General features: G+C 39.9%; 1 protein-coding gene across 3 annotated transcripts in view; it reads left to right on the top strand.

The window, feature by feature from the left end:
• Positions 1 to 13,411, top strand: part of LOC122710997 (tyrosine-protein phosphatase 10D) — a 43,038-nt gene that overhangs the window by 22,956 nt on the left and 6,671 nt on the right. For all 3 annotated transcript variants that reach the window (XM_043929349.1, XM_043929340.1, XM_043929332.1), the window contains exons 2-12: positions 4,355 to 4,601; positions 5,375 to 5,650; positions 6,103 to 6,309; positions 6,459 to 6,812; positions 7,305 to 7,477; positions 7,843 to 8,206; positions 9,367 to 9,639; positions 9,750 to 10,052; positions 10,626 to 10,904; positions 11,688 to 12,097; positions 12,676 to 13,053. In XM_043929349.1, coding sequence (XP_043785284.1) covers positions 4,355 to 4,601; positions 5,375 to 5,650; positions 6,103 to 6,309; positions 6,459 to 6,812; positions 7,305 to 7,477; positions 7,843 to 8,206; positions 9,367 to 9,639; positions 9,750 to 10,052; positions 10,626 to 10,904; positions 11,688 to 12,097; positions 12,676 to 13,053 — 3,264 coding nt within the window. The remainder of the gene's footprint in view (positions 1 to 4,354; positions 4,602 to 5,374; positions 5,651 to 6,102; positions 6,310 to 6,458; positions 6,813 to 7,304; positions 7,478 to 7,842; positions 8,207 to 9,366; positions 9,640 to 9,749; positions 10,053 to 10,625; positions 10,905 to 11,687; positions 12,098 to 12,675; positions 13,054 to 13,411) is intronic.

The raw sequence follows: 13,411 nt of genomic DNA, 5'->3' as shown, positions 1-13,411 counted from the left end.
TGTCAAACTAAAATAAATTTTTCTAAAAATTATTTTTTAAAATTTCATTAGATGTCTGAAATTTAAGAGTTGATCTTTTAAATCAAATATAGTATTTAAAATTACTTCTAATGAAATTTAATTCCACAAATAATACCAATAAATTGATTTATTATTTATTTCATATATTTAATTATTTTTTATTTGTTTATTTTATTAATAAATTCATTTTTAATTAATTTCATATATATATATATACATATATATATATACTCGTGCATTGTATGAAAATCACTTGGCGCGTGTGACGATTTGATTTAGCTTTACGGTGTTCAACGATGGGCGTTGAATTTTTCTTCTCTTTTAAACAATTGAATAATATCTATATTTTTCAAGTTGGATCGATAATCGCGTTGCGGTAAACGCGCAATTGCAAATTCATTTGTATCCAATGTTTTACGATTGATCGTAATTTTAATTGAAAAATCGCATCGATTTACGCGTGTTGCCACGTCTCCTTGCTCGTTCAATTCGCCATCCTTTAAACTTTCATTAATTAAAAACGTATCCGTTAGAATTACGTTAAATAAGTATCCGTATATAGATAATCTCTTAAATTGATAAGCATGTACAACAGTATTATAAATATTATTTTGCATCCGAGGTTTTTTTCTTAAATTTTCAGTTAACGCCAATTAAATTGGTATTTTAATTGAAAATGCATGGACGAAGGGTAACGATTTACTTGCTACTCCTGTAATTATTTCACGCAATTCGCATAAAATCCTCTCCATCGATCGCTTCTTCCTTTAGCATCCTTTCGTTAATTAAAAAACTCCCATATTAAAAACCTCGATTCTTACAAAATTTCTTTATCCGAATGTAACACCCCCCCAAAAATAACCCACCAAAACGTCGATCAGATTTCCACTGTGTGGAGGAAGGTGCACAAGGTGGCAGACAGCATTTACCTAACGAGCACCCCAAAAGAAGAAACACCCCTCTCCACCTGCCTAACGTTTCATAAACGAAAAAAGAAAAAAGCAAGCCAGAGAGAGAGAGAGAGAGCGAGATATCCTTCTTTGGAGAAACAACGTTGAAAAGCGTTACTTTTGCGCGAAGCCTTTTCCAATTTCGCCTAGCTCTGCGACGAGAACAGAGTGAGAGAGAAAGAGAGAGAGAGAGAGAGGGAGGGAGAGGGCGGGGCTCGTCGCTCGTTTCTGCAACGAGCACCCATCGGTCGACATATATAAAACTTGAACAGTCGAAAAGCCTCCCTCACACACACACACGCGCGCGCGCGCACACACACGACCGCGCTTAATCACCGGCAATGCACGCGTGGAAAATAATTCTCGGCGCACTCCACCCCCTCCCCCTCGGCCGCGTTCCAATGAAATTCTCCGCTCAACCCCTCCTACGCACCCCCTCCTCGTCTACGCGTGCACACGTACACGTGGGGCATGACCCAGCAAAGGGTTTGCACAGCTATTCCACGGCGTTCTTGGTACAATTAGGAGTGTTGCCGACGTCGACCACGACCACGACCACGACCACGATCACGACGGCGACGCGATGGAAATAGCGAGGCGAGGAGGAAAAGGGAGCGCGGATTCGGCGGGAGGGGTGGATGACGATGGTGGACGAGGGATCGATATGCACCTCAGCAGCGGCGGCGTCGTCGCGAGCGGATGTAGGAAGAGCCGCTTCGACGTAGGCCGCCGCAGACGCGATCTTTCGAAAATCAGAGAAACTTGTCGCGCGGAATCTTTCTTTCGGGGTGGGTGGCGCGTGGGTGGAGGTAGAAATGGGGAAGGGGGAGGGAGGGAAAGGAGGAGAAGGAGGAGGAGAGGAGAAGAAGGGAGGCAACGAGGCAAGAAATTGGTATTACGAAGGCGTTCTCGAGAATATTGCGTTGATGCTACCGATGTCGGGGGACGCGATTCCGGGGGTGGTATGATTCGATAGACTGTGCTCTCCTCCGTTGTAGGAGGGTGGTATCGATGCGCATCCGATAGGAGGGTGATCGAGTGGCTTGTTGTTTGGGATTTTACGTGTGTAGTCGAGATCGAAATGATGGGAGTATTAAAAGTATCGTTTTGTTTCTTTTTCATTTGGAGTATGTTAATTGTATCTAGCTGTATATTTAACGCTATCGAACAATTGATTTAAAGATTAAAATTAATATCCATCTTTTCTTTTTTATTTGTATAATTTTAGGATTAATCGAGAGGACGAAAATCGTCCTTTTTCTTTTCTTTCAATTTCAAAGAGTATATTAATTGTGTCTAGCTATATATATATATATACATTATCGAATTAAGCGATAGACGAACGAGTATTCTTGTTCTTACATATATGTAACACTTTCAGAAAATTGGTTTAAAGATTAAAATTAATATCCATCTTTTCTTTTTATTTGTATAATTTTAGGATTAATCGAGAGGACGAAAATCGTCCTTTTTCTTTTCTTTCAATTAGATATGTTAGAGTATATTAATTGTGTATATATATATATATATATATATATATATGTAACATTATCGAACAATTGATTCAAAGATGGTCGTATAATTTTAGGATTAAGCGAGAGAATGAAAAGTATCCTCGTTCTTTTTCTTTTTAATTAGATGTTAGGGTATATTAATTGTGTCTAGCTATATATATATATATATATAACATTATCAAATTAAGCGATAGACGAACGAGTATTCTTGTTCTTACATATATGTAACACTTTCAAAAAATTGGTTTAAAGATTAAAATTAATATCTTTTTATTTGCATACGCGTACGTGCAATATAGTTTTAAAGTATGATCGAAATCGTGATGGAAAATGTAGTTTCCTTCGCGAGTAGTGTAGATGGCGGGCGAAATTGATATCGTTTTTAATATACATTCGCTGTCCGGTACAGACTGTTGTGTTACGGGTGAGTAACGGCATTATAGATTTGCGGTGCGCCTCTTTCCCACGTCTGTCTCGTCGCTTCCGGCATACCGTGTACATACGTACCGGCAACGCCACTCCATCAGGATTCATGGCTATAAATATCGCCGTCCATAACACTCTCGTGAGACGATTTTTAAATTAGATAAGAGAATCGCATTCCTCGAATTCAATTTTTATTGTTCGATACGGCAGGGAAGATATAGCAATTAAAGAAAAAAAAAAAAAAACGCTCGTTAGTCTTTAAAGTAATGAGGCCTGGTGCGTGATGAATATTCAGCGATGAAAGATACCGAGAATTTGAATACTCGTGAAAAGGTGATTTTAAATTTTATCGCGCGTTCTTCTTCTTCTTTTCTTTTCTTTTTTTTTTTTTTTTTTTCTAGAAAATTGATTTTAGAATGTTGATTCTCTAACGATTGGAACGAGGAATCTCGCATTCGTAAGATCTTAATTAAAATCACGATACGGATTAATTCGAAACGAGATCGTTTTAGAAAAATTATTCTTCGAAAGAATATATAATTTTTCGTCGACCAACGAATTTCACATTTCGGGATTCAGCTGGAAATAGCGATGAGAGAGAAGATCAAGGTTGGCCTTAAAAACTCCTCCGCTATGGATCGATGAATTACACCGAAAGGTCTTCCACCTTTTCACGCTAGAGCGTTTTGTACACTTTCTATTTGGATATTTGCCAGTAGCTTGTAACGGGAATGTATAAAATCGGTCTTGGCTAACTGTCCCCGCGATTCCCTTTTTTCCCTCCCCCTTATTTTACCCGTTATAAATCGTATTATTGTCACAAAAGGCGCGCGTGAAATCTGAAATTGTTTATCATGGGAAATATGTCTTCGATTACCGTTACGTTGTGGTATAGAATTCCCTGTACCGCTACACAACAATATATATATACAACAATATAAAACATTTTCTTTCGTACGATTTCGATTTATTATTTGCCCGCGATTATCTCGATGCATCGTATCTCCATCGTTCACTTTTTAAAATCTCGCCGCGTTATCGACAAGATCGACAAGACGATTACACATAGCTTAACGATAAAATTTTTATCAATCGCGATGACAATGATTTTCAACTAATCTTAATCTTCGCGCGTGGCACGCGAAATATTCGCGTCAGCATTTCGAACGGCAGAGAGAATCGAGGCTCGTATCGTTGCTCGCTGCTGACGTCAATCATAATTTACTTCTGAACCGCACGTTCCCGTGTCATTTGACCCACCTTCGCGCAACTTTAATCACGCTTGATCGCTCGCTCTCACGTACAGGATAAACACGCTTGACGCGAAAAATTACACGTTCCATCCCGTCTTTGTCCTTGGCTTAACGGAATACCAATCTGTTTTATCGATCGAAATTGGTTGGTGTATATGAAAATTGTTAACAAACCACGTATTATTTTCAGGTCACGTATTCGGCAGACCTCGCGATCGAGATACCAGGAAACTTGAGCCAGGGAGGTTCTTGGTACCGTTTGGACTACAGCCCTGCAGTCGGTTATCCACCGCCCAACACCACCATAGCCGCCATCGACATAGGTGACGTGATAAAATTCAAGGACGGCCTGCCAGGAACCAAATACGAATTTTGGTTGTACTATAGCAACAGTAGCCTCCACGATTGGCTAACATGGACCGCGTCCATAACTACGGGTAAGTGTTACGTGAATAATTGTTACATGTATAATTGGTTCTTTTTTTTTTTTTTTTTTTTTAGAAAGAATAATTAAAAGTTAAATTAATTAAGAGTTAAAAAAAAAAAAAAAGAAGAAAGAAAAGAAATACGTTCGATTAAGTGTTACCATTTGTCGATGAAAACTTGCAGATGTTTGAATCGTTTCTTATCCCGACAATGCATAACAATTTGAAAAAAAAGCTAATCGTCTGATGTCTGTTCCGATGTTTCGAGCGAATATCAATTTTGTTGAAATCTTTGATTGGAAAACATGTTGTGCATTCATTTGTCTTGTTGTTAACAGGCGACTATTAACAACTCGAAGAATGCTTTTCACGAACTTTGTTTGCCTTCCAATCACAATATTATCGCTTCGTAGGAAAGGAGAGATTGTACTCAACCGAGTACACTGCTTTCTCTCTCTCTCTCTCTCTCTCTCTCTCTCTCTCTCTCTCTCTCTCTCTCTCTCTCTTTACGCAAAATTTCTCGAATCAAGCCAATCACACTACGAATAAAAATCCTTTTCAATTACTTTAAATTACATCTTTCAACTCGTTACCTTCGTTACCACTAAAAACTCGACAATATATTCCATCCTCCATGTAACAATAACACTAATAATAACAATAATAATGGAGACGGCATTAAAACTTCTAACTTCGTTCTTAATCGCGTTTCCTTAATCCCGAATTACTTGGAACGACGGATTGAATTGAATTCGAAAAGTGAATTGACGAATTACGTTTTTCAGCCCCGGATCCTCCCTCGAACCTCACCGTCTCGGTGAGAAATGGGAAGACGGCGATAGTCTACTGGGCGCCGCCTGCCCAGGGCAATTATTCCGGGTTCCGGTTAAGGGTGCAAAGTTTCAGCGACACGGGGAATCCGAAGACAAGCGTCATACCGGCGGACGCTGTCCCATACGTGCTCCGCGACCTCATACCAGGGGCCACGTACTCCCTCCAACTGTTCACCGTGTTGGACACCAAGGAGAGCGTCGCGTACACGAGCAGGAATTTCACCACCAGTGAGTATCGATCCCTCCTCGTTGTTGTTGAAATTTGGCAACGTGAACGGTGATGGAATAATTAATTAATAATTAATCCAAGTCTGAAATGTCAAACGCGAGAGTTTCGTGAGATTTTGGTATTTGTTATTTATATATATATATATATATATTTGATTTGAATGAAAGAATTGATCGATGAATTTTCGTTACGAGTTGTTGGAAGCGACCATGTTCCCTAAATTGAATGAACGGTTATTTTTTTTTTTTCCTCTAGCTTCGTTTAATTCGTTTGTAATTGGATTACTTTCGAGTTTGATTGTAAAATGTAAATTCAGAAATTTCTAGGGGAGTGATTAAATATTGATGAGGGGCCCTAATTATAAAATATTATTTATTAAAAATAAATATTGATAGCCCCGTAAGGTGCAGTGGATTTTTATTTATTTATTTTTTTTTTCTATCTTTTTTAGAGCCGAACACACCGGGCAAGTTCATCGTATGGTTCAGAAACGAGACGACCTTATTGGTCCTGTGGCAGCCTCCCTATCCTGCCGGGATTTACACCCATTATAAAGTTAGTATAGATCCCGCAGATGCCATAGAATCCGTTCTTTACGTGGAGAAGGAAGGGGAACCCCCCGGGCCTGCACAGGCCGCCTTCAAAGGGCTCGTTCCTGGTAAGTTATTTTTCGAAAATGATGGAATCATTTTATCATCCATTATGTACGTAACAACGTTTCACGAGGGTGGATACGAAAGTTTCCTCTCCTCTCCTTCTTTCTTTTCTTTCTTTTTAATTTCGCGTGTATCCTTCTCTTCACCGCAGGCAGAGCTTACAATATTTCGGTCCAAACGGTGTCGGAGGACGAGACTTCGACCCCGACCACGGCTCAGTATCGAACGGTGCCGTTGCGACCCCTCAACGTCACCTTCGACAAGCCCTCGATAACGTCCACCTCGTTCCGCGTCTTCTGGAATCCGCCCGAGGGAACGTCCGAATTCGACAAGTATCAGATATCATTGGGGGGCAACAAAAGGCTCGCCCCCGTTACGAGGAACAGGGACGACGAGAGCAAGTGGGAGTTCAAGGACCTGGAGCCGGGGAAAACTTATCAGGTCGTGGTGAAGACCGTCTCGGGCAAGGTTACCAGTTGGCCGGCTAACGGGGACGTTACTTTGAGTGAGTCGCTCTCTCAAAAATTAATGATCCCGTTTATATATGTGTGTTGATCGGGCAGTGAAAATCGAACGTTCGTTCGAGTAAATGAAAATGTACGGGTTTAGCTGAATGAATATATTTAATTATCTGTTTACAAAACATTTGAAGTATATGTTGGCAACATTCAATAATAAAACTACGTATAAAATTTCAGTGAACTTTAAATTCTATAACAATATATTAGTATTTTATTTAAACTCTATATCTTTATCTAATTTTGTTAATTTTATAATATTATTATTAATTAAAGTATAATATTAATTATTATATATATATACATATATAATTATAATTATACGTTATTGTAATATACATCGATTCAGCTTCTTCTTCGATAAATTAACTCGTTTCGTTCGATGGCAATAGAAATGGTGTATGATTTTTCATTCGATGAATTTATTTATTGACTGGTGACGTGATAACGTTCGTAAAATTTTTCTACGATAATTTTAGAACCGTTGCCGGTGCGCGATCTTAGCGCGGTGATCGACGAGAAAACAGGGATGGTGGAAGTTTCCTGGCACCCGGAGAACTCGAGTACCCAGGACAGTTACAAGCTTCAGTATCACGAAGTGGAAACTACGATCGGCGGTGATAGCAACATGTTGACAACTGATAAGACCAAGGTGGGAGTGTTTCTTTTATTTTAACAAATGCAAATCGATCGAAATTCAGGATTTATCACGTTAAAGGAATGCGAAGAGGATTGTGAAGCGAAAGTGTTAAAGAAGGATATAATTATTATTTTTACGTTTGTTTAAACTTGAGTGCAAAAATTTATTTGATCATTACTTTCTACCAATTTTTTAGAAACTTTAAAAATTTATAATTCAAACGTGATTCACAATTTATTTGCTTATGCAATATATATTCATTTTAATTAAGAATAATGATATATATTAACTTATAACTCCTCGTAATTAATTTGGAACTTATGCAGAATCGTCTGAGATTTTAATACTCGTTTAATAACATCTTTTGCAATTTTCAGGTCACGTTGGAAGCTTTACTGCCAGGCAGGAATTACTCGATAATCGTGCAGGCGATTAGCAACAAGGTGGAATCGAACGAGACCGTGCTGTACCAAGTGACGCGGCCCTCGAGCCCGATAATCGAAGATCTGAAGCCGACCGAGATGGGGCTGAACATCTCGTGGAAGAGCGACGTTAACTCGAGGCAAGAGAAATTCGAGGTGACGCACAACAGGAACGACACCGGGGAGAGCGCGACCACGTTAACCACGGAATCCCACATAGTTCTCGAGGACCTCTACCCCGGGGCGGCTTACGAGGTCAAAGTTTTCGCCATTAGCCACGGGCTCAGGAGCGAACCTCACGATTATTTTCAAGCTGTTCGTGAGTGGATCGATCTCTTTAAATCTTCGATCGAGAACGAACGATCGTGGATAATGAAGTAGTTTGGAAAAAGTTCACCGATGGAAACGAGTCTATGATTCGAAAGGAAACGCATATTTTTCATTCTAACCTAATTCGATACGTCTCTGTATGCGTGTGTATCAAAAAGACGATCCGTAATTAAATCTCGACGTATTGATATAGGCATAGAGGCCAGAATATTCTATCGATGCGACATAAAAATTTTTTTTTATCTCTCACGATTCGTAACGATAGTTTAATTTGTATAAACGTGTTCGAGGATAGTAATAAGTTAGATATAAATTATCCTAACGTGACTTGAAAAATGAAAATAATTTTTACGATCTTGAATATTCAAATTATAGCTTTTTCATTGTTATGCAACGTCAACGAAGCGTCTGAAGTGGAGATCCTGGCAAAGGACCCTTCTTGCGCTTCTTTTCAACGGTGAACAATAGATATTTATATTTATATATTAGGCATAGAATTCAGAGTGTTCTAAAATTTGTTTATTTCTCGTAATATGTTAATTATGATTTGTGAACAATAATTTATAAATTTTGTGTTCGAGCTAATGTTAGCTAAGATGATAATAAGCTAGACTATACTATAGATTATTCTTGACGTAACTTGATAAACGAAAATAATTTTTACGATCTTGAATATTCAAATTATAGCTTTTTCATTGTTATGCAACGAAGCGTCTGAAGTGGAGATCTTAGCAAAGGACCCTTCTTACGTTTTCACGTTTCTTTTCAACGGTGAACAATAGATATTTATATCTATACATCAGGCATAGAATTCAGAGTGTTTTAAAATTTGTTTATTTCTCGTAATATGTTAATTATGATTTGTGAACAGTAATTTATAAACTTTGTATTCGAGTAGCTAAAATAATAATGAGCTAATACGCTATTATAGATTATCCTTGACGTGACTTGATAAACGAAAATAATTTTTACGATTTTGAATATTCGAATTGCAACTCTTCCACTACTATATAATACATATGCCATCAGGATTGTCAACAAATCGTCTGAGACGGGAATAGGCGCTCCTACTTCGCTTCTTTCCATCGGTGAACGAGTTATACTTTACACGTTTTGCATCCTTAACAACGTTTGTCCGAATAAAAACAGTGCCCCATCCGCCAAAGAATTTAACCATCGAGAAAGTGACGACTGGGAACACTGTGGTGGTCCGTTGGGAGGCGCCTACGGATTCCTTGTATTCCGAGTTTTCGATACGATATCGGACAGAGGACGACCCTAGATGGGTGAAGTTGCCCAGTGTTCGCGAGACGGAGGCCGAGGTGGCGGATATGACGCCGGGGGAGAAATACACGATCCAAGTGAACACCGTCAGTTACGGGGTGGAAAGTCTCTACCCCCTTCAAGTGAATCACACAGTTCGTAAGTGATAAATAAATATAAATGATCCGTTCATTTTTTTCATTTCTATTCTTCTTTCCATTCTATAAATTCACCACGCGAATCTGGATTATTTCTTCGACCCCTTCCAGGATCGAACCCGGTGCTCAACATCACCCCTATCGTGGACTCGACGAACGTGACCCTGGAATGGCCCAGGCCCGAGGGTAGGATCGAAACGTACGTGATAAGATGGTGGCCAGTGGACAATCCCGAGGACGTGCGCACGAAAAATGTGACGGAGAGCAACGACGTGGCGGGTGGCCTCTACGAAGAGAGCTCGGTGCAAAGGGTGTTGGTCAGCGACCTGATGCCCGGCGTTCAATATTCCTTCGTCATATGCACCATCTCCTATAACTTGGTCAGTGAGATCACCAATCTGACTACGAGGACAAGTGAGTACACGATTTTAGAAACGACAAGTGTATAGTGGGTGCACTTTACACTTATCTCCCGACTAATACGTTTCTCTTTTTGGATGGATTTGTTATTCGGCTGTTATTTCGTCGACCAACTCGCTTTCATCACGAGTACTAACACATTGTATAATATTTGAAACGATAACCACGACTCGATACTGGTCGATACTACCTCATTCTACTAATTTTGCGTGTGCGTTGCGCGACACGACCACACTACCCATATTTTGTGTCATAATCTTGCGAACAGCAATCTTTCGCTCCGATAATAATTTTGTTGTTCATTAACGTATTCATTATCGTAATCAACTGGTCGCTGAACTAAAAAAAAAAAAAAAAAAAAAAAAAGGCTTGTTTAATATAAACGTAATAAAATGGAAAAAGTCGATCTGAATAAAAGAGAAACGTGATAATAAAGATTGAAAGGAAAGCGGGAGGCGAGTGGAGGAAACGCGTGAAACGAGAGGGGGAGAAAAAGAAAGGAAAAAGAAAAAAAAAAATGGCGAGCCCAGGAAAAAAAAAAAAAACACCGAATCCTCTCGAATTCAGTGCCGCTGATCCAATCGGAAGTGGTTGTGGTGGTCGATCAGGATCAGCCTGACTCGTTGACCTTGAGATACACACGGACCCCGGTTCAATCCTCCAAGTTCGATCTGTATCGGTTCCGGATCAGCGACTCGAGGAACACGACGAAACAGAAGATGGTGGACGACGTGGACACCAAAGTGACCTTCACCGGCCTCACGCCCGGTAAACTGTACAACGTTACCGTATGGACCGTCAGCGATAACGTGGAGAGCAGGCCACTGCTCAGGCAGGATCGACTTTGTGAGTACTCAACTTTCCGTTCAGTGAGGGGACAATGCGCCATTCCGCGGTTAATCTCTCCTTTCGACTCATAAGCAAGCGAATTAAGAAAAAAAAAAAAAAAAAAAATTGAGAAAATTCGCGTAATTCAGATTTTAAAAGAGATCGAGATCGAGATCGAGATCGTGAATATTGAAATTATTTACGTGAAAATCATATTTAAAAATAAAGTGTACTCGGTATTTGTACTGCAATTTTGAGAAATGATCACACATTGTGAGATTATGTATATATATTTTGCATTATGTATATAGGGGGAAGAGGTATCGATATTAATTGTACTACCCTATATATATATATATATATAGATATGTTTTGAAAAAGTTGCGTGAACTTGTTTTTGCCTTATCTTTTCTTTCTTTCTTTCTTTTTTTTTTTTTCTTTTCTTTCATAGACAAGATTTGATTTGAAAAATCTTGCCCGTCTCGTCTTTCCATTAATTATCATTGATCCCGCTTGATCGTTAATACACACACCGAGGCGTACACCGAGACAGTACGACAGACCCACTTAAAGAAATTCCACTTAAGAACGTGGTAACTTCATTCAAGTTTGAAGTTCAGCCTGCTTATGGTGCTCGAGATCCTTAAAACTGCTAAAAACTGTAAAAAAAAAAAAAAAAAAAAGAAAAAAAAAAGAAAAAGAAATGTAATTAACCAACGGAGAATAGAGGAGAGACAGATCGAGGCATGCGGATCGATTTTCGATTTTCGATTTTCACTCTCTCGAACTTTCTGCTTTCAGATCCCGAACCGGTCACATCCATCGAAGCCATGGACATCAACGACACGAGGATCACGCTTACGTGGGACATACCGCGTGGACAGTACGACGCGTTCGAGGTTCAATACATAAACACGGAGGGGAATTACATTCAGAACATCACCACCGTGAACTCGATAACGATCTCCGATTTGAAACCGCATAGAAATTATACTTTCACATTGGTGGTCCGTTCCGGGACCGCATCCTCTTATCTGAGAATATCGAATCCTCTGAGCGCGAGTTTCACCACAAGCGAGTCCTATCCTGGAAAGGTGGAGAAGTTCCATCCCACGGATATTCAACCGAGCGACATTAGCTTCGAGTGGTCGCTCCCCAGCCAAGAGCAGAACGGCATAATAATAAAATACACCATCACCTACGGTTTGGACGTGAGTATACACTTCTTTTTTCCCTATTATTATTATTATCATCATCAATCGTTCTTCCTAATTCGATGGAAAATCGAGTTTAACGAACCGGTATAACGTGATACAAATTCAATCTTATTGCTTGCTGTTCTCATCCAATATAAATCAGAGTATCAAAATTTTAATTAACGATACCTTCGTCGATACGAATCATCAATCATTTCCCCTTTTTTCAATTCCGTTTAACACGTCGACGAATTAATTTCTCCGCTGCGAAGTCGCATTGAATCGTGACTCATCCGTGTACGCCTCGCCTATCCTCGATATATCACGCGCAAAACGGAAGCTCTAAGGCGCTCGAATTGAAAAATGGATGAGAGGAGGGGGGAGGAAAAAAAGGAATAAGAAGAAGAAGAAGAAGGAAAACCGATAAAGAAAAAAAAAACACGCACGTATCTCGACACGCACACACACACACACACACTGTTTTCAAGCAATTAAAAGCAAAGCTTGGAGGACGATACATAGGAGTTAAAGAGATCGTGATCAGGTTTAAATTAATCGTCCAAGTAAATTATCATTCTCCTCTCTCGATTCAGGGCTCGAACCACACTCAGATGCAGGATTTCAAGCCGAACGAATACCGCGGCGTGATCAAGTCTCTGATACCTGGAAAGACGTACATGTTCAGGATCCAAGCGCAGACGAGGATAGGGTTCGGGCCTGAGGCGGCGTGGAAGCAGAAGATGCCGATCCTCGCTCCTCCTAAACCGCCCACGCAGGTGGTGCCGACCGAGGTGTGCAGGAGCAGCACAACGATACAGATACGGTTCAGGAAAAATTACTTCAGCGAGCAGAACGGGGCCGTCACGTCCTACACGATCATCGTCGCCGAGGACGACAGCAAGAACGCGTCTGGCTTGGAGATGCCCAGCTGGAGGGATGTTCAGGCGTACAGTATCTGGCCCCCGTATCAGGTAAGAGATTCAAAAATTCTTTTCTATCCCAAAACCGATTCTATTTTATATATAAGCTGTTGAGAAATAGAGGAAATTGTTCTCAACTTGTGATCAAATTTAATATCTTTATTTTCGTTTATTTTCGTACCTCGATCGAAATTTCTAACGCTTGACAAATTTTTCGTATATATATATATATGTGTGTGTGTATATCGTCACTGTTTCAATCGGTCGGCATCGCGCAAGGAATTGCAAGTCTCTGGGAAGGCGCATAATGGTCGATTACGTCAAATTTTTTTCATCGCAAGATGCGTCACTGCGGACGATATTGCAATCGTAAGATGTAATGTAAAATAAATTAAACGCGGCGCGTTGC

This window comes from Apis laboriosa, unplaced genomic scaffold (genome assembly GCF_014066325.1).
Source record: "Apis laboriosa isolate Shangri-la unplaced genomic scaffold, ASM1406632v1 scaffold10_cov145, whole genome shotgun sequence".
Taxonomy (NCBI): Eukaryota; Metazoa; Arthropoda; class Insecta; order Hymenoptera; family Apidae; genus Apis; species Apis laboriosa.
The sequence above is the reverse complement of the archived record's forward strand: the minus strand, read 5'-3'. Positions and strand labels throughout refer to the sequence as shown.